This window comes from Salvelinus namaycush, unplaced genomic scaffold, assembly GCF_016432855.1.
Source record: "Salvelinus namaycush isolate Seneca unplaced genomic scaffold, SaNama_1.0 Scaffold457, whole genome shotgun sequence".
In the NCBI taxonomy this organism is placed as follows: domain Eukaryota; kingdom Metazoa; phylum Chordata; class Actinopteri; order Salmoniformes; family Salmonidae; genus Salvelinus; species Salvelinus namaycush.
In genome coordinates, this window is record NW_024061150.1 from 88,912 (window position 1) to 109,375 (window position 20,464).

The 20,464-nt window shown below is 45.5% G+C and overlaps 1 protein-coding gene across 1 annotated transcript in view; it reads left to right on the forward strand.

Annotated features, from left to right (window-relative positions):
- LOC120041394 (protein capicua homolog) overlaps positions 1 to 19,245 on the forward strand; it is a 72,322-nt gene extending 53,077 nt beyond the window's left edge. Inside the window, exons 12-19 of the mRNA XM_038986348.1 lie at positions 10,210 to 10,477; positions 11,566 to 12,093; positions 12,193 to 12,527; positions 12,716 to 12,873; positions 13,179 to 13,330; positions 13,627 to 13,761; positions 15,360 to 15,536; positions 17,040 to 19,245. Coding sequence (XP_038842276.1) covers positions 10,210 to 10,477; positions 11,566 to 12,093; positions 12,193 to 12,527; positions 12,716 to 12,873; positions 13,179 to 13,330; positions 13,627 to 13,761; positions 15,360 to 15,536; positions 17,040 to 17,308 — 2,022 coding nt within the window. The 3' untranslated portion in view covers positions 17,309 to 19,245. The remainder of the gene's footprint in view (positions 1 to 10,209; positions 10,478 to 11,565; positions 12,094 to 12,192; positions 12,528 to 12,715; positions 12,874 to 13,178; positions 13,331 to 13,626; positions 13,762 to 15,359; positions 15,537 to 17,039) is intronic.
- The last annotated feature ends 1,219 nt before the right edge of the window (positions 19,246 to 20,464 follow it).

The following is a 20,464-nucleotide window of genomic DNA, read 5'->3' on the forward strand; positions in this document are numbered from 1 at the left end:
CAACAATGTATACAATATACATTGTAATACAATTAAAACAATGACAAACAATAATATAGAATGGCAGTAAATAATAATACAAAATTAAATATAAATAGATAACAATAAAATGGTAACAGTCAATAGTCGAATGTATGTATGGTGTAATGCACCACTACCACCACCACCATCATTAAACTGCTATCATTACCATTACCACCCATACCATTACTATTTGGAATGATAAACAACAATAATAATACTAATAACAATAACAGTAATAACAATAACAGTCATAATAAGTAAGTTACTGCTTACTATGCAGATGTTATTATTCAGTGTCCCTCAGGCTATGGCAGGTAAATACATATTTGGCTGCAAGAGAAGCCATTGCTCCTTCGCCCATGAGTATTTTTAGTTTTTCCTCTGGGTTAAGAAGTAAAAATTTGGAATAAATGTAGTCATTTTCGTGAATAATGAATCTCCTGGTGAGGAATATTTATCACAGTAAAGGAGAAAGTGCATCTCTGTTTCTACGTCCCCTGTCAGGCAGTGACCACTACACGCTCCTCTTTGGGTAGCCATGTCTTTTTATGTCTGCCGGTTTCTATTGCCAATCGGTGGTCACTCAGCCTGTACTTGGTAAGGATCTGTCTCTGCTTCGAATCTCTGACAGAGTAGAGATATTCAGCCAATTCATATTCTCTGTTTAGGGTCAGATAGCAATTTAGTCGGCTTTGGGATTTTGTTTCGTTTTCCAATTTTGTAAATATGAGTCCTTTGATTGGTTCATGATTTTGTTATTGGAATTCTTTCTTTTGAAGCAGTGCTGGTGTCAGCTTGGTTGGTTAGGTCCAACACCAGCTGACTGAGAGGGCTCGTTTCTGGGCTCAGCTCTTGGGTTTGAAGTGCTTTAAATTGCAGACTCGAATTTGGACTTGAATTTAGATGTAGCCAAAATTTTAATGATCTTTTCTGTATTTTCATTATTACTGGAAAGCGGCCCAATTCTGCCCTACATGCATTAGTGGTGTATTCTCTGGACTTGTAGGATTTTCCGACAGAATTCTGCATGTAAGGTTTCAATTGGATGTTTGTCCCACATTTTAAAGTCCAGTTTATTGAGTGGCCCCCAAACCTCACTTCCGTAAAGAGCTATTGGTAGGATTACACTGTCAAATATTTTGGTCCAAATTCTAATTGGGATGTTGATTTTGAATAATTTCATTTTTATTGCATACAATGCTCTGCGGGCTTTTTCTTTGAGTGCATTCACTGCCCTATTAAAGTTTCCCGGTGCAGATATGGTCAGACCAAGGTAGGTGTAATTTTTTGTGTGTTCAATGATGTGTTGTTCAGGGTGAATTTATATTTGTGTTTCTGACATCTGTTTTGTTTTTGGAAAATCATGATTTTAGTTTTGGAAATTTACTGCCAGGCCCAATTATGGCAATATTGCTCTAGAATATTAATGTTCTGTTGAAGACCTTCTTTGGTTGGTGATAGAAGTACCAAGTCATCAGCATATAGCAGGTATTTCACCTCTGTGTCAAATGTGTGAGTCCTGGGGCTGGAGAATTGTCCAACATGTCTGCTAATTCATTGATATAAATGTTGAAAAGATTTGACTCAAACTACAGCCTTGTCTCCACACTCGACATTGTGAAAAGAATTCTGTCTTTTGTTTTTGATTTTTATTGCACACTTGTTTTCTGTGTACATACATTTTATTAAGTCATACACCTTACCACCAAGCCACTTTGTAGAATTTTGTAGAATAGCCCTTCGTGCCAAATAGAATCAAATGCTTTTTTAAAGTCAATAAAGCAAGCAAAGATTTTGCCCTCTTTTTTTTGTGGACGTGTTTATTAATTAGTGTGTTAATTAATTACTCTTTCCTCTCCCCTCTCTCTCTCTTTCTCTCTCGCTCTCTTCCTCTCTCCTCTCTCGCTCTCTTTCCTCTCCCTCTCTCTCTCTTTCCTCTCTCCTCTCTCTCTTTCCTCTCTCTTTCCTCTCCCCTCTCTCTCTCCCCTCTCTCTTTCCTCTCCCTCTCTCTCTCTTTCCTCTTTCCTCTCCCCTCTCTCTCTTCTTTCCTCTTTCTCTCCCCTCTCCTCTCTTTCCTCTCCCCTCTCTCTCTCTTTCCTCTCTCTCTTTCCTCTCCCCTCCTCCTTTCCTCTCTCTTCCTCTCCCCCCTCTCTCTCTTCCTCCCCCTCTCTCTCTTTTCCTCTCCTCTCTCTCTTTTCTCCCCCTCTCTCTCTTTCCTCTCCCCTCTCTCTCTCTTTCCTCTCCCCTCTCTCTCTTTCCTCTTTCCTCTTCTCTCTCTCTCTCTCTTTCCTCTTCTCTCTCTCTCTCTTTCCTCTCTCTCTCTTTCCTCTCTCTCTCTTCTCTCTCTCTTTCTTCTTCTCTCTCTCTCTTTCTTCTTCTCTCTCTCTCTTTCTTCTTCTCTCTCTCTCTCTCTCCTCTCTCTCTCTCTCTCTTTCCTCTTCTCTCTCTCTCTTTCCTCTTCTCTCTCTCTCTCTCTCTCTTTCTTCTCTCTCTCTCTTTCCTCTTCTCTCTCTCTTTCCTCTCTCTCTTTCTTCTCTCTCTCGCTCTCTCTCTCGTTCCTCTCTCTTTTCTCTCTCTTTCCTCTATCTTTCCTCTCTCTCTCTCTTTTCTCTCTCTCTCTCTTTTCTCTCTCTTTCCTCTCCTCTCTCTCTCTTTCCTCTCCTCTCGCTCTCTCTTTCCTCTCCTCTCTCTTTCCTCTCTCTCTCTCTCTCTCTTTCTTCTCTCCTCTCTCTCTCTCTCTTTCCTCTCTCTCTTTCCTCTCCCTCTCTCTCTCTTTCCTCTTCTCTCTCTCTCTTTCTCTTTTCTCTCTCTCTCTTTCCTCTTCTCTCTCTCTCTTTCCTCTTCTCTCTCTCTCCTCTTCTCTCTCTCTCTCCTCTTCTCTCTCTTTCTTCTCTCTCTCTCTCGCTTTCTTCTCTCTCTCTCTCTTTCTTCTCTCTCTTTCTTCTCTCTCTCTCTCTCTTTCTTCTCTCTCTCTTTCCTCTCTCTTTCCTCTCTCTTTCCCTCTCTCTCTCTCTTCCCTCTCTCTCTTTTCCTCTCTCTCCTCTCCTTTCCTCTCCTCTCTCTCTCTTTCCTCTCCTTTCCTCTCTCTCCTCTCCCCTCTCTCTCTGTCTCTCTCTCCCCTCCCTCTCCTTTCCTCTCTCTCCTCTCTCTCTCCTTTCCCTCTCTCTTTCCTCTCCCCTCCTCTCCTCCTCTCCCCTCTCTCTCTCTCTCTTTCCTCCTCCCTCTCTCCCTCTCTTTCTTCTCTCTTTCTTCTCTCTCTCCTTCTCTCCTCTTTCCTCTCTCTTTCCTCTCTCTTCCTCTCTCTCTCTCTTTCCTCTCTCTCTTTTCTCTCTCTTTCCTCTCTCTCTTTTCTCTCTCTTTCCTCTCCTCTCTCTCTCTCTTTCCTCTCCTCTCTTTCCTCTCCCCTCTCTCTCTCTTCCCTCTCCCCTCTCTCTCTCTTTCCTCTCCCCTCTCTCTCTCTCTCTTTCCTCTCCCCTCTCTTTCCTCTCTCTCTTTCTCTCTCTCTCTTTCCTCTCTCTTCTTTCCTCTCCCCTCTCTCTCTTTCCTCTCCCCTCTCTCTCTCCTTTATCTCTCTCTCTCTCTCCCCTCTTCTCTCTCTCTTTCTTCTCTCTCTCTCTCTCTCTTTCTTCTCTCTCTTTCTTCTCTCTCTCTCTTTCCTCTTCTCTCTCTCCTCTTCTCTCCTCTCTCTTCCTCTCCTCCTCTCTTTCCTCTCCTCTCTTTCCTCTCCCTCTCCCTCTCTCCTCTCTTTCCTCTCCCCTCTCTCTCTCTTTCCTCTCCCCTCTCTCTCTCTCTCTTTCCTCTCCCCTCTCTCTCTCTCCTTTCCTCTCCCTCTCCTTTCCTCTCTCTCTTTCCTCTCCCCTCTCTCTTTCCTCTCTCTCTTTCCTCTCCCCTCTCTCTCTTTCCTCTCCCTCTCTCTCTCTCTTATTCTCTCTCTCTCTCTCCCCTCTCTCTCTCTCTTTCTTCTCTCTCTCTCTCTCTCTCTCTCCTCTTCTCTTCTCTCTCTCTCTCTCTTCTCTCTCTCTCCTCTTCTCTCTTTCTCTCTCTCTCTCTCTCCTCTTCTCTCTTTCTCTCTCTCTCTCTCTCCTCTTCTCTCTCGTTCCTCTCTCTTTCCTCTCTCTCTCGTTCCTCTCTCTTTCCTCTCTCTCTCGTTCCTCTCTCTCTCGTTCCTCTCTCTTTCCTCTCTCTCTCGTTCCTCTCTCTCTCGTTCCTCTCTCTTTCCTCTCCTCTCTCGTTCCTCTCTCGTTCCTCTCCTCTCTTTCCTCTCCTCTCTTTCTCTCTCTTTCCTCTTCCCTCTCTCTCTTTACTCTCTCTCTTTACTCTCTCTCTTTACTCTCTCTCTTTACTCTCTCTCTCTCTCTCTTCTTTCGCCTTCCTCTCTCTCTTTCCTCTCTCTCTTTCCTCTTCTCTCTTTCCTCTTCTCTCTTTCCTCTTCTCTCTCCTCTCTCTCTCGTTCCTCTCTTTCCTCTCTCTCTCTTTTCTCGCTCTCTCTCGCTCTCCTTTCTCTCTCTTTCCTCTCCTCTCTTTCCTCTCCCCTCTCTCTCTTTCCTCTCTCTCTTTCCTCTCCCCTCTCTCTCTCTCTCTTTCCTCTTCTCTCTCTCTCTTCTCTCTCTCTTTCTTCTCTCTCTCTCTCTTTCTTCTCTCTCTCTCTCTCTTTCTTCTTCTCTCTCTCTCTTTCTTCTTCTCTCTCTCTCTCCTCTTCTCTCTCTCTCCTCTTCTCTCTCTCTCTCTCTTTCCTCTTCTCTCTCTCTCCTCTTCTCTCTCTCTCCTCTTCTCTCTCTCTCTCTCTCTCTCTCTCCTCTTCTCTCTCTCTCTCTCTCCTCTCTCTCTCTCTCTCTCTCTCTCCTCTTCTCTCTCTCTCTCTCTCTCTCTCCTCTTCTCTCTCTCTCTCTCTCTCTCCTCTTCTCTCTCTCTCTCTCTTTCCTCTTCTCTCTCTCTCTCTTTCTTTCCTCTTCTCTCTCTCTCTTTCCTCTTCTCTCTCTCTCTCTTTCTTCTCTCTCTCTCTTTCCTCTTCTCTCTCTCTCTTTTCTCTCTCTCTCTCTTTTCTCTCTCTCTCTCTTTTCTCTCTCTCTCTCTTTTCTCTCTCTTTTCTCTCTCTCTCTCTTTCCTCTCCTCTCTCTCTCTTTCCTCTCCTCTCGCTCTCTCTTTCCTCTCCTCTCGCTCTCTCTTTCCTCTCCTCTCTCTTTCCTCTCCTCTCTCTCTCTCTCTTTCCTCTCCTCTCTCTCTCTCTCTTTCCTCTCTCTCTTTCCTCTTCTCTCTCTCTCTTTCCTCTTCTCTCTCTCTCTTTCCTCTTCTCTCTCTCAAATTCAAATTCAAGCTGCTTTATTGGCATGAAAAACAATGTGTCAATATTGCCAAAGCAACAATGTATACAATATACATTGTAATACAATTAAAACAATGACAAACAATAATATAGAATGGCAGTAAATAATAATACAAAATTAAATATAAAAATAGTAACAATAAAATGGTAACAGTCAATAGTCGAATGTAATGTATGGTGTAATGCACCACTACCACCACCACCATCATTAAACTGCTATCATTACCATTACCACCCATACCATTACTATTTGGAATGATAAACAACAATAATAATACTAATAACAATAACAGTAATAACAATAACAGTCATAATAAGTAAGTTACTGCTTACTATGCAGATGTTATTATTCAGTGTCCCTCAGGCTATGGCAGGTAAATACATATTTGGCTGCAAGAGAAGCCATTGCTCCTTCGCCCATGAGTATTTTTAGTTTTTCCTCTGGGTTTAAGAAGTAAAAATTTGGAATAAATGTAGTCATTTCTGTGAATAATGAATCTCCTGGTGAGGAATATTTATCACAGTAAAGGAGAAAGTGCATCTCTGTTTCTACGTCCCCTGTCAGGCAGTGACCACATACACGCTCCTCTTTGGGTAGCCATGTCTTTTTATGTCTGCCGGTTTCTATTGCCAATCGGTGGTCACTCAGCCTGTACTTGGTAAGGATCTGTCTCTGCTTCGAATCTCTGACAGAGTAGAGATATTCAGCCAATTCATATTCTCTGTTTAGGGTCAGATAGCAATTTAGTCGGCTTTGGGATTTTGTTTCGTTTTTCCAATTTTGTAAATATGAGTCCTTTGATTGGTTCATGATTTTGTTTATTGGAATTCTTTCTTTTGAAGCAGTGCTGGTGTCAGCTTGGTTGGTTAGGTCCAACACCAGCTGACTGAGAGGGCTCGTTTCTGGGCTCAGCTCTTGGGTTTGAAGTGCTTTAAATTGCAGACTCGAATTTGGACTTGAATTTAGATGTAGCCAAAATTTTAATGATCTTTTCTGTATTTTCATTATTACTGGAAAGCGGCCCAATTCTGCCCTACATGCATTAGTTGGTGTATTTCTCTGGACTTGTAGGATTTTCCGACAGAATTCTGCATGTAAGGTTTCAATTGGATGTTTGTCCCACATTTTAAAGTCCAGTTTATTGAGTGGCCCCCAAACCTCACTTCCGTAAAGAGCTATTGGTAGGATTACACTGTCAAATATTTTGGTCCAAATTCTAATTGGGATGTTGATTTTGAATAATTTCATTTTTATTGCATACAATGCTCTGCGGGCTTTTTCTTTGAGTGCATTCACTGCCCTATTAAAGTTTCCCGGTGCAGATATGGTCAGACCAAGGTAGGTGTAATTTTTTGTGTGTTCAATGATGGTGTTGTTCAGGGTGAATTTATATTTGTGTTTCTGACATCTGTTTTGTTTTTGGAAAATCATGATTTTAGTTTTTGGGAAATTTACTGCCAGGGCCCAATTATGGCAATATTGCTCTAGAATATTAATGTTCTGTTGAAGACCTTCTTTGGTTGGTGATAGAAGTACCAAGTCATCAGCATATAGCAGGTATTTCACCTCTGTGTCAAATAGTGTGAGTCCTGGGGCTGGAGAATTGTCCAACATGTCTGCTAATTCATTGATATAAATGTTGAAAAGATTTGGACTCAAACTACAGCCTTGTCTCACACCTCGACATTGTGAAAAGAATTCTGTTCTTTGGTTTTTGATTTTTATTGCACACTTGTTTTCTGTGTACATACATTTTATTAAGTCATACACCTTACCACCAAGCCCACTTTGTAGAATTTTGTAGAATAGCCCTTCGTGCCAAATAGAATCAAATGCTTTTTTAAAGTCAATAAAGCAAGCAAAGATTTTGCCCTCTTTTTTTTGGTGGACGTGTTTATTAATTAGTGTGTTAATTAATTACTCTTTCCTCTCCCCTCTCTCTCTCTTTCCTCTCTCGCTCTCTTTCCTCTCTCCTCTCTCGCTCTCTTTCCTCTCCCCTCTCTCTCTCTTTCCTCTCTCCTCTCTCTCTTTCCTCTCTCTTTCCTCTCCCCTCTCTCTCTCCCCTCTCTCTTTCCTCTCCCCTCTCTCTCTCTTTCCTCTTTCCTCTCCCCTCTCTCTCTCTTTCCTCTTTCCTCTCCCCTCTCTCTCTCTTTCCTCTCCCCTCTCTCTCTCTTTCCTCTCTCTCTTTCCTCTCCCCTCTCTCTCTTTCCTCTCTCTTTCCTCTCCCCCCTCTCTCTCTTTCCTCTCCCCTCTCTCTCTTTTCTCTCCCCTCTCTCTCTTTTCTCTCCCCTCTCTCTCTCTTTCCTCTCCCCTCTCTCTCTCTTTCCTCTCCCCTCTCTCTCTTTCCTCTTTCCTCTCTCTCTCTTTCCTCTCCCCTGTCTCTTTCCTCTCTCCCCTCTCTCTCTTTTCTCTCTCTTTCCTCTCCCCTCTCTCTCTCTTTCCTCTCCCCTCTCTCTCTCTTTCCTCTCCCCTCTCTCTCTCCCCTCTCTCTCTTTCCTCTTTTCTCTCCCCTCTCTCTCTCTTTCCTCTCCCCTCTCTCTCTCTTTCCTCTCTCTCTCTTTCCTCTCTCTCTCCTCTCCCCCCTCTCTCTTTCCTCTCCCCTCTCTCTCTCTTTCCTCTCTTTCCTCTCCCCTCTCTCTCTCTTTCCTCTCCCCTCTCTCTCTCTTTCCTCTCTCTTTCCTCTCCCCTCTCTCTCTCTTTCCTCTCTCCTCTCTCTCTCTTTCCTCTCTCCTCTCTCTCTTTCCTCTCTCTTTCCTCTCCCCTCTCTCTCTCTTTCCTCTCCTCTTTCCTCTCTCGCTCTCTTTCCTCTCTCCTCTCTCGCTCTCTTTCCTCTCCCCTCTCTCTCTCTTTCCTCTCTCCTCTCTCTCTTTCCTCTCTCTTTCCTCTCCCCTCTCTCTCTCTTTCCTCTCCTCTTTCCTCTCTCGCTCTCTTTCCTCTCTCCTCTCTCGCTCTCTTTCCTCTCCCCTCTCTCTCTCTTTCCTCTCTCCTCTCTCTCTTTCCTCTCTCTTTCCTCTCCCCTCTCTCTCTCTTTCCTCTCTTTCCTCTCCCCTCTCTCTCTCTTTCCTCTCCCCTCTCTCTCTCTTTCCTCTCTCTTTCCTCTCCCCTCTCTCTCTCCCCTCTCTCTTTCCTCTTTTCTCTCCCCTCTCTCTCTTTCCTCTCCCCTCTCTCTCTCTTTCCTCTCTCTCTCTTTCCTCTCTCTCTCCTCTCCCCCCTCTCTCTTTCCTCTCCCCTCTCTCTCTCTTTCCTCTCTTTCCTCTCCCCTCTCTCTCTCTTTCCTCTCCCCTCTCTCTCTCTTTCCTCTCTCTTTCCTCTCCCCTCTCTCTCTCTTTCCTCTCTCCTCTCTCTCTCTTTCCTCTCTCCTCTCTCTCTTTCCTCTCTCTTTCCTCTCCCCGCTCTCTCTCTTTCCTCTCCTCTTTCCTCTCTCGCTCTCTTTCCTCTCTCCTCTCTCGCTCTCTTTCCTCTCCCCTCTCTCTCTCTTTCCTCTCTCCTCTCTCTCTTTCCTCTCTCTTTCCTCTCCCCTCTCTCTCTCTTTCCTCTCCTCTTTCCTCTCTCGCTCTCTTTCCTCTCTCCTCTCTCGCTCTCTTTCCTCTCCCCTCTCTCTCTCTTTCCTCTCTCCTCTCTCTCTTTCCTCTCTCTTTCCTCTCCCCCCTCTCTCTCTTTCCTCTCTTTCCTCTCCCCTCTCTCTCTCTTTCCTCTCCCCTCTCTCTCTCTTTCCTCTCTCTTTCCTCTCCCCTCTCTCTCTCTTTCCTCTCTCCTCTCTCTCTCTTTCCTCTCTCCTCTCTCTCTTTCCTCTCTCTTTCCTCTCCCCTCTCTCTCTCTTTCCTCTCCTCTTTCCTCTCTCGCTCTCTTTCCTCTCTCCTCTCTCTCTCTCTTTCCTCTCCCCTCTCTCTCTCTTTCCTCTCTCTCTTTCCTCTCCCCTCTCTCTCTCTTTCCTCTCTCTCTTTCCTCTCCCCTCTCTCTCTCTTTCCTCTCCCCTCTCTCTCTCTTTCCTCTCTCTTTCCTTTCCCCTCTCTCTCTCTTTCCTCTCTCTTTCCTCTCCCCTCTCTCTCTCTTTCCTCTCTCTTTCCTCTCCCCCCTCTCTCTCTCTTTCCTCTCTCTTTCCTCTCCCCCCTCTCTCTCTTTCCTCTCTCTTTCCTCTCCCCTCTCTCTCTCTTTCCTCTCCCCTCTTTCCTCTCCCCTCTCTCTCTCCTCTTTCCTCTTTCCTCTCCCCTCTCTCTCTCTTTCCTCTCCCCTCTCTCTCTCTTTCCTCTCCCCTCTCTCTCTCTCTTTCCTCTCCCCTCTCTCTCTCTTTCCTCTCTCTCTTTCCTCTCCCCTCTCTCTCTCTTTCCTCTCCCCTCTCTCTCTCTTTCCTCTCCCCTCTCTCTCTCTTTCCTCTCTCTCTTTCCTCTCCCCTCTCTCTATCTTTCCTCTCTCTCTTTCCTCTCCCCTCTCTCTCTTTCCTCTCTCTCTCTCTTTCCTCTCCCCTCTCTCTCTTTCCTCTCTCTCTCTCTTTCCTCTCCCCTCTCTCTCTTTCCTCCCCCCTCTTTCCTCTCCCCTCTCTCTCTCTTTCCTCTCCCCTCTCTCTCTTTTCTCCCCCCTCTCTCTCTCTTTTCTCTCCCCTCTCTCTCTTTTCTCTCCCCTCTCTCTCTCTTTTCTCTCCCCTCTCTCTCTCTTTCCTCTCCCCTCTCTCTCTCTTTCCTCTCCCCTCTCTCTCTCTTTCCTCTCTCTCTCTTTCCTCTCCCCTGTCTCTTTCCTCTCTCTCTCTTTCCTCTCCCCTCTCTCTCTCTTTTCTCTCGCTCTCCCCTCTCTCTTTTCTCTCGCTCTCCCCTCTCTCTTTTCTCTCGCTCTCCCCTCTCTCTCTCTTTTCTCTCTCCCCTCTTTCCTCTCTTTCCTCTCTCCCCTCTTTCCTCTCTTTCCTCTCCTCTCCTCTCTTTCCTCTCCTCTCTTTCCTCTCTCTCACAGGATCACCTATGTCCAGTCCACGCCAGGAGTCCCCTCTCCTCTGCCTCTGGTCTCCTCAACAACAGGCTCCTCCCCTCAGCAGGCCCAGCCCACCCCTGAATCTGCATATGTTCCATCACCCCTAGCAACGCTGGGCTTTACAGCCATAGCCCCCCCTGGACAGAACCTAGTCCAACCCCTCATCACAGGTCAGTAGAGCTCTGCTACCCGAGCCCGATGGGCCCCGACATTATACATCAGGTTAGGGCCGGGTAGGGCCTGTTTTTTCATCAGTAACTAGGGTACGGGCAGGACTCCTGTATAACTAAATTGATCACTAACATTTTGTAGCTGAGCCATTTGCTTGTGCTCTGCTCCAAAGTACAGTCATGTCTGACGAAGATCATAACATGGTGTCAGAAATGCTTCAACCTCGTCCAATATAAAGCAGGAGAGATTATTTAACAGAAAATAAGAATGTTCCTTGAGTTTTGTGGTAGTATAGAGTCTCTCGTGTCTCGTCATTTGAGCAGAGCAGCCCAAGCAAAGCCGTTACTATGGAAACTCACAGACCCAGAGCCTCCATGAGCAGAGTGCATGCAAAGTGACCAGCGCTTACGGAGCGAGGGACAGACTGAGAGGAGCAGCTAATGGATTTATTAATGGAGGAAGTTATTTCAGGTTTCGGGCCGGGCTTTAAATTTGCCAGAAGCAATCAGGCCTGGGTAGGGTTCAGGCATAAAATGCATGCCCGTGCAGGGCTCTACAGGTCAGTGCATCCACTTGAAGGACATCTAGAATAAGATGGCCCCATACTGGATGGCTGCCGTTTTGCAAGCTCCAACCCAATTTTGCTTGCTTTCTTTATCGTGTTTTTCTTATTTTTCTATCTGGTGTGTTTCAGTTCTACCATGTTATTTTTAGTATTACATTGTTATTGATTACTGCAGTTTTGGGGTTAGAGCTGGCAAGAAATGCATTTCACTGTACTTGTGCATGTGACATTCAAACTTAACTATATTGCACTTTTAAGTTCACTGTGAACTGCAACAGTAGCAACAAGAAAACTCCCCTCAGTTTTGAGAACAGGAGCAAAACCTTTAGTTTAGAGGAAACAGGTTATCATACTCTGACTGTACGCTCTGACTGTACGCTCTGGCTGTACGCTCTGGCTGTACGCTCTGGTTGTATGCTCTGGCCGTCACTGGCTGTATGCTCTGGCTGTACGCTCTGGCTGTACGCTCTGGTTGTACGCCCTAGCCATTGAATGGTGTTAACTCTTTCTCTCTCTCTCCAGGTCAGCCTCCCCTTCAGGCCCCAGTCCAGTCCCCTACCTGCCCCTCCCTCCCTTCTGGCCCAGCCTCTGCTTCAGGGGGACAGATAATCACCGCCATCTACCCCCCTACCAGCGTCACCATGGCAACCGGGGTGGTCTCCATGTCAGCCGTGCCACCCAACATGGTGTACACAGTCTCCAGCTCCTCCAGTCTGTCCACTCACATCCTGCCCAAACACACATTCGCCCCCACCACACACACTCACATCCAACTCCAGTCGGACAGACAAACAGACAGGCAAGCGGGGGAGAGACCCACGGACAGAACGTCTCACTCTCAGTCAGAGAAAGCGGCAGACAGACAAGCGCAGACGCAGCCTGAGCTACAGGCGTACGGACAGACGGACAGGCCAACCCTCACACAGGCGGACAGACAGACGGAGAGGCAAGCCCAGACCTTCAATAAGAGCAGCAGCTTAGTGGCGCCGTCAAGTGGCTCCTCATTGTCACTGCGGCCTTGCAGCCCCCCCCTGCCCTCTCACACTTCCAGTAAGTCTAAGGCGCCCGCCTTGTTTTTCGAACAAAGATCTAATGCTTAACAAATGCAAGTATATGAGGTAACATAAAAAAATATATATATTATTTCAGCAGGCAGTGCACCAGGCACCCCTAAACTCCCCCAGCTCCCGGTGAGGACCCCTCAGAAAATCAAAGCCACTGTTGCCAACATCCCGGTGGGCAGCTACGAGGGAGGAGGCCGAGGAAAGGAGAGGGAGAAGAACCGAGAGAGGGAAAGAGAGAAAGAAAGAGAGAGCACTGGAGCAAACAGTCGTTTTTCCTTTGAGCTGGAGCGTCCTGGGGAGTCGGCGTCCCCCTCCCAACACACACACACTGCTGAGGAGCCCCCCTCTGACAGACCCCCTGAGGGACACGGCCCTGGGGACAACACTGACACACGCAGCACAGAGGCCAGCAACAAGGAGGTGAGAGAGAGATGGAGAGATTGACCTGATGGATTGTTTTGGTTTTTCTTCTCAATAATCAGAGAATGCAAATGAGATCACATTCATAGAAAATAACATACATTTCTGATTTTACACCCTGTGTCCCAAAACTAAACCCTCCCAGCATACTGTCTAATTAAACTTGTTCTCCTCTCTGCCCCATACAGTCCGGGTGGAAGGACTCCGTCCCCTCCTCACCCCTGCCCCCTCCCTTGGGTACAGACCCTGCCCTGCCACCTCCCCAGAGCGACAAAGACGCCCCTCCTCCCAAAAAGGTGAAGGCCCGCCCCCCGCCACTCAAAAGGACCTTTGACTCTGTGGACAAGTGAGTTACCCTGAGTATAGACATGCCATCTATCAATTTATAAAATATGTTTGTTAGTGAGTATCCCTGAGTATAGTCACTCCATTTATAAATATGTTTGTTAGTGAGTATCCCTGAGTATAGTCACACCATTTATAAAATATGTTTGTTAGTGAGTATCCCTGAGTATAGTCACACCATTTATCCATTTATAAAATATGTTTGTTAGTGAGTATCCCTGAGTCATCCTGACACTTCAAAGGGTTCAGGTACCTTACTCATGTGTTACTCTCCTTTCTCTCCCTCCATCCCCCTCTTTCTCCCAGGGTGTTGTCGGGGGTGTATTTTGAGGAGCGTTTTGCTCAGCTACCAGAGTTCAGGCCAGAGGAAGTGCTGCCCTCCCCCACCCTGCAGAGCCTGGCCACCTCCCCCCGCGCCATACTGGGCAGCTACCGCCGCAAGAGGAAGAACTCCACAGGTAGGAGAGAGAGAGAGGACTGAAGGAAAGAGGAAGAACTCCACAGGTAGGAGAGAGAGAGAAAGGAGGTAGAGAGGACTGAAGGAAAGAGGAAGAACTCCACAGGTAGGAGAGAGAGAAAGGAGGTAGAGAGGACTGAAGGAAAGAGGGAGACAGACAACTGAGATTTACATTTTCTGTTGCAAAACATTTTGCTACGATGTGCCCCACTGAAGTAGAGGCATCTGCTAATCGTCTATATATATATATATATATATATATATATCTATATATCTCTCATCCCCTCTTCTGTCCAGACCTGGACTCGTCAACAGAGGACCCCGTGTCTCCTAAGAGGAAGAGCAGAAGGCGCTCCAGCTGCAGCTCGGAGCCCAGCACACCCAAGAGCGCCGCCAAGTGTGAGGGAGATGTCTTCACCTTCGACCGACCAGGTAGTAACACAGACACGCTCACACCCTCATTGTAAGGTTTATTCATGTACAGTGCCTTCGGAAAGTATTCAGACCCCTTGACTTTTTCCACATTTGGTTACGTTGCAGCTTTATTCTAAAATGTATGAAATGTATAATAAAAAAAATCAGCAATCTACACACAATACCTCAGAATGACAAGGCGAAAACAGGTTTTCAGATTTGTATTTACATGAGTTTTCAGACCGTTTGCTTTGAGGTGCATCCTGTTTCCATTGATCATCCTTGAGATGTTTCTTCAACTACATTGGAGTCCGCCTGGGGTAAATTTAAAATGATTGGATATGATTTGGAAAGGCACACACCTGTCTATATAAGGTCCCACAGTTGACAGTGCATGTCCGAGCAAAAACCAAGCCATGAGGTCGAAGGAATTGTCCTTAGAGATCAGAGACAGGATTGTGTCAAGGCATAGATCTGGGGAAAGGTACCAAAAAATGTCTGCAGCATTGAAGGTCCCCAAGAAGACAGTGGCCTCCATCATTCTTAAATGGAAGAAGTTTAGAACCACCAAGACTCTTCCTAGAGCTGGTCGCCCAGCCAAACTGAGCAATCAGGGAAGAAGGCCCTTGGTTAGGGAGGTGACCAAGAACCCGATGGTCACTCTGACAGAGCTTCATAGTTCCTCTATGGAGATGGGAGAAACTTCCAGAAGGACAACCATCTCTGCAGCACTCCACCAATCAGACCTTTATGTTAGTGGCCAGACGGAAGCCACTCTTCAGTAAAAGGCACATGACCGCCCACTTGGAGTTTGCCAAAAAGCACCTAAAGACTCTGACCAGAGAGGGAATGCCAAGCGTCACGTCTGGAGGAAACCTGGCACCATCCCTACAGTGCAGCATGGTGGTGGCGGCAACATGCTGTGGGGATGTTTTAAGCGGCTGGGAGACTAGTCAGAATCGAGGCAAAGTACAGAGATCCTTGATGAAAACCTACTCCAGAGCACTCAGGACCTCACTTGGGCGACGGTTCACCTTCCAGCAGGACAACAGCACTAAGCATACAGCCAGGACAATGCAGGAGTGGCTTCAGGACAAGTCTCAATGTCCTTGAGTGGCCCAGCAGGAGCCCGGACTTGAACCTGATCGAACATCTCTGGAGAGACCTGAAAATAGCTGTGCAGCGACGCTCCCCATCCAACCTGACAGCTTGAGAGGAATAGGAAAAACTCCCCAAATACACGTGTGATGAGCTTGTAGCGTCAAACCCAAGAAGACTCGAGGCTGTAATCGCTGCCAAAGGTGTTTCAACAAAGTGCTGAGTAAAGGGTCTGAATACTTATGTAAATATGATATTTAAATTTGCAAACATTTCTACAAAACAGTTTTTGCTTTGTCATTATGGAGTATTGTGTGTAGATTGATGAGGGATAAAAACAATGTAATCAATTTTAGAATAAGACTAATGTAACAACTGGAAAAAGTCAAGGGCTCTGAATACTTTCCAAATGCACTGTATAATTAACTGCTAAAACTGCTCTCCCAAATCCTAAATATATGTTCCATGTTTACACAAATGTTTTATATAAAATACTAACCCGTGTGTGTGTCTGTCAGCCCCCCCGTCTGTGTGTCCCCCTCCAGGGTCCGGGACAGGGACAGGTGCTGACGGAGAGGACATCCTGGGGGAGCTGGAGTTTGACAAGGTGCCCTACTCCTCTCTGAGACGCACCCTGGACCAGAGACGAGCCCTCGTCATGCAGCTCTTCCAGGAGCATGGCTTCTTCCCCTCAGGTCAGTACAGACACACGCTTACATATAGATTTTTATATACAGTACCAGTCAAAGGTTTGGACATACCTACTCATTCAAGGGTTTTTCTTTATTTTTACTATTTTCTACATTGTAGAATAATAGTGAAGACATCAAAACTATGAAATAACACGTATGGAATCAAGTAGTAACCAAAAAAGTGTTAAACAAATCAAAATAGATACTTCAAATAGAAACCCTTTGCCTTGATGACAGCTTTGCGCACTCTTGACATTCTCTCAACCAGCTTCACCTGGAATGCTTTTCCAACAGTCTTGAAGGAGCTCCCACATATGCTGAGCACTTGTTGGCTGCTTTTCCTTCAATCTGCGGTCCAACTCATCCCAAACCATCTCAATTGGGTTGAAGTCAGGTGATTGTGGAGGCCAGGTCATCTGATGCAGCACTCAATCACTCTCCTTCTTGTTCATATAGCCCTTACACAGCCTGGAGGTGTGTTGGGTTATTGTCCTGTTGAAAAACAAATGATAGTCCCACTAATCGCTAACCAGATTGGATGGCGTATCGCTGCAGAATGCTGTGGTAGTCATGCTGGTTAAGTGTGCCTGCCTTGAATTCTAAATAAATCACTGCCAGTGTCACCAGCAACGCACCATCAAACCTCCTCCATGCTTCATGGTGGGAAACACACGTGTGGAGATCATCCGTTCACCTACTCTGCGTCTCACAAAGACACAGCGGTTGGAACCAAAAACAGACCAAAGGACAGATTTCCTCCGGTCTAATTGCTCGTGTTTCTTGGCCCAATCAAGTCTCTTCTTATTGGTGTCCTTTAGTAGTGGTTTCTTTGCAGCAATTCGACCATGAAGGCCTGATTCACGCAGTCTCCTCTGAACAGTTGATGTTGAGATGTGTCTGTTACTTGAACTCTCTGAAGCATTTATTTGGGCTGCAATTTCTGATGCTGGTAACTCTAATGAACTTATCCTCTGCAGCAGAGGTAACTCTGGGTCTTCCTTTCCTGTGGCGGTCCTCATGAGAGCCAGTTTCATCATAGAGCTTGATGGTTATTGCGACTGCACAAAGTTCTTGAAATGTTCCAGATTGACTGACCTTCATGTCTTAAAGTAATGATGGACTGTCGTTTCTCTTTGCTTATTTGAGCTGTTCTTGCCATAATTTGGACTTTTACCAAATCTTTTTTACCAAATCTTCTGTATACCACCCCTACACATTTTTGGTTACTGCATGATTCCATATGTGTTATTTCATAGTTTTGATGTCTTCACTACTCTACAATGTAGAAAATAGTAAAAATAAATAAAAACCCTGTAATGAGTAGGTGTGTCCAAACTTTTGACTGGTATTGTACATAGGCCTACTCTCACTCTCATTTACAGAGTGTACACATGTGCACACACAAAGTCCTCCCCACCCAGCAAAATTTGTTTTTTCTACATTCCTAGTCAAACAACAATAATCAACACTTCCTCTGTCTTCCTCCTTCTCCTGTCTGCTCTCCAGCCCAGGCCACGGCAGCCTTCCAGGCACGCTACTCAGACATCTTCCCCACCAAGGTGTGTCTGCAGCTGAAGATCAGGGAGGTCCGACAGAAGATCATGCAGACTGCCGTCCCCTCTGAGACCAACGAGGCCTCCTCGCTCCCCGGACCGTCTGGCACCCAATCAGGGGAAGGGACAGGAGGAGGGGCGGAGCCATTGGGAGAGGAGGCGGATCAAGAGAGGGAGGGTAGTCCAGAGGAGCTGAGGGATTCGCAGGAGTCTTCTAGATGAAGGATGCCGACAGGCTGGATTGACCAATCAGCGATGGACCAGTTCCCCAAATCCCGCCTCTTCTTAATTTTGTTGAAGCTACACCCCTCTGCCTCTCGGTGTATCTGGACCTCTCTCTCTGTCTCTCGCTCTCGCTCTCGCTCTCGCCAGGCCAGAAAGAGCAAGTGGAAGAGACAAAGAAAGAGGATGTGTGTCTGCAAAATGTGTCAAGAGGTGAAATTGTTTAAAACTTAAAAGGGGATTTGAAAAAAAAAGTGTAATTCCCCCTCCCCCCCAAAAAATTACATTTAAAATGACAGACAGACAGCTAGCTGATGAACCCAAACTCCAATACCCACACTTGAATTAGCACTTTGTTACTAGTATTAATATTATCCTTGTAAGCTTCCATTGATGCCAGTGGACTATAGACTATACAATAACAACTCTCCAGCTGTTACCCATTGCCTTGGAGCAGGGCCCATCTTTCAGACTGAATAACATATCACGTAGTGGGACTGTTTGAAGGTCATTTATCTGACTCTAACAGGACTCACTTTGTTGTTTTTAAAAATGGAGGGCTTGGGAAGCAAGATCAGTTAATTGGCTGGAGAAGAGGGTCTGGCTCTTAAGTCTCCCATTGGCTCATTTGTTTCTGCTGGACATTAGGGGGCTGGGTCCCCACTGGCTTGAGATGATGCCTTTGGATGGAGAGCCCGCACTACCCTGGAGGGATCAGAAGGATCCTTGTTTTATTGTTAGATTTTTCTCTACTTTGAATCATAAAAGCATACCTTCAGAACAGGTCTGTGAGGGGGACTGGAGAGAGTTTAGGACCTCGCCCTCACTTCCCATGATTGGCTACAGAAGATGCCAGTAAAGATGCACCAAGCGTTCCTGCTAGTCTGATTCGCTCGCCATGAGGGAAGGAGGCGGGGAGAATGAGTCAATGGGCACATCATGGCTCTACATTTCTCACTCGGTCACTGCAACCATGTTTTATGTATTTGTAGACTTTAGTTGAGAACCCAGAGGACGTCAGGCTGACATGCCTATTACTTCTAATGCCAAGCGTGTTTTATTATCTAACTTCTTTTTTTAAAGACAACAAACTTGTCTGTTTTTATCAAACACATGTAACGTTGCAGTTCATTATGTTATTGTATTACTGTTACTAATATTACTCCTCATTGTTATAGTGGACCTCATCCTTGCTACAGGCTGGTATCAATGCCATTAGATTGTCTCTCTCAACCTGTTTTCTTATTTGAGGGGGGATGGGACGTGTGTGAGATGGTCCTCACCTGTGTGTGAGATGGTCCTCACCTGTGTGTGAGATGGTCCTCACCTGTGTGTGAGATGGTCTTCACCTGTGTGTGAGATGGTCTTCACCTGTGTGTGAGATGGTCCTCACCTGTGTGAGAGATGGTCCTCACCTGTGCCTCTTTCCCTCTCTTTGTCTTCCCTTTCAACACCCTCACTTCGCCCCAGCAAGGACCTGGGGTGACAAATATTTTTATTCATTTCAATGAGGGATAACAAAGAAGAGGGTTGACATTTGTATTCATTTAAGTGTAATAAGTATGTTTTTGGACAACCCTGTATACCGCTCTCTCTCACTCCCCTGCTTGTAAGTTTGATTCTATAGCTTCCTCCTTCCTCCCTCTTTTCCTTCCGTTCATCCTCCCTTACTGTTCTCTCCAGGCTATTTTTGGGGTGGGAGGAGATAAGCCTGGAGGGGGCAGGGCAGTATAAAGAGTGGTAGGGTATAATATTGGTTGTCTTTTTGTGCAAGACTTGGTTGTGTTGTACATATTATTTACTGTAGAGTCAGGAGACTCGCTATAATATTGATAAGGAAAAATGTGCAACTGACTTGTATTGACTTTTAAAAGACGCCATTACACAAGGTGAAACTCCAAAAATGTACAAATGAATAATAAATATGAATATTAACATTTCTTTACTCCTTGTTTTACTGATACAGTATGCAATATATACATTTATGAATAATTTAAGTATCTATCTTTCAGTATAGATGTTCAAGTTAACTTTTTTCACTAGTTTTGAATGTACCACACAGCTGAACCATTAGTTATTGATTAGTTATTATTGTCCAACTACACTGAACAAAAATATAAATGCAACATGTAAAGTGTTTGTTACATGAGCTGAAATAAAAGATCCCAGAAATTTTCCATATGCTCAAAAAGCTTAGATTAATCTCATTTTGTGCACAAATTTGTTTACATTTCCCCTCTGCCAAGATAATCCATCTACCTGACAGGTGTGGCATATCAAAAAGCTGATTAAACACCATGATCATTACACAGGTGCAGCTTGAGCTGGGGACAAAAGTCCACTCTAAAATGTGCAGTTGTCACACAACACAATGCCACAGATGTCTCAAGTTGAGGGAGAGCGCAATTGACATGCTGACTGCACGAATGTCCACCAGAGCTGTTGCCTGAGAATTGAATATTCATTTCTCTACCATAAGCCACCTCCAACGTTGTTTTAGAGAATTTGGCAGTACGACTAACCAACCTCACAACCACAGACCACGTGTAACCACGCCATCCCAGGACCTCCACATCTGGCATCTTCACCTGAGGGATCGTCTGAGACCAGCCACCCGGATAGCTGATGAAACAAAAGTATCTCTGTCTGTAATAAAGCCCTTTTGTGTGGAAAAATGCATTCTGATTAGCTGGGGATGGTTCCCCAGTTGGTGGGCCTATGTCCTACCAGGCCCACCCATGGCTGCGCCACTGCCCAGTCATGTGAAATCCATAGATTAGGGCCTAATTAATACATTTTAATTGACTGATTTCTTTATATGAACTGTAACTCTGTAAAATTGTTGCATGTTGCAATTATATTTTTGTTCACTATAACCACTACCATTCAAAAGTTTGGGGTCACTTAGAAATGTTTTTGAAAGAAAAGCACATTTTTTGTACATTAGAATAACAAATTGATAAGAAATACAATGTAGACATGGTTAATGTTGTAAATGACTATCGTAGCTGGAAACAGATTTTTTGAGATCTTCAGTTTCTTGGCAATGTCTCACATGGAATCACCTTCATTAACAAGAATAGACTGACAGGTTTCAGATGAAAGTACTTTGTTTCTGGCCATTTTGAGCCTGTAATCAAACCCACAAATGCTGAC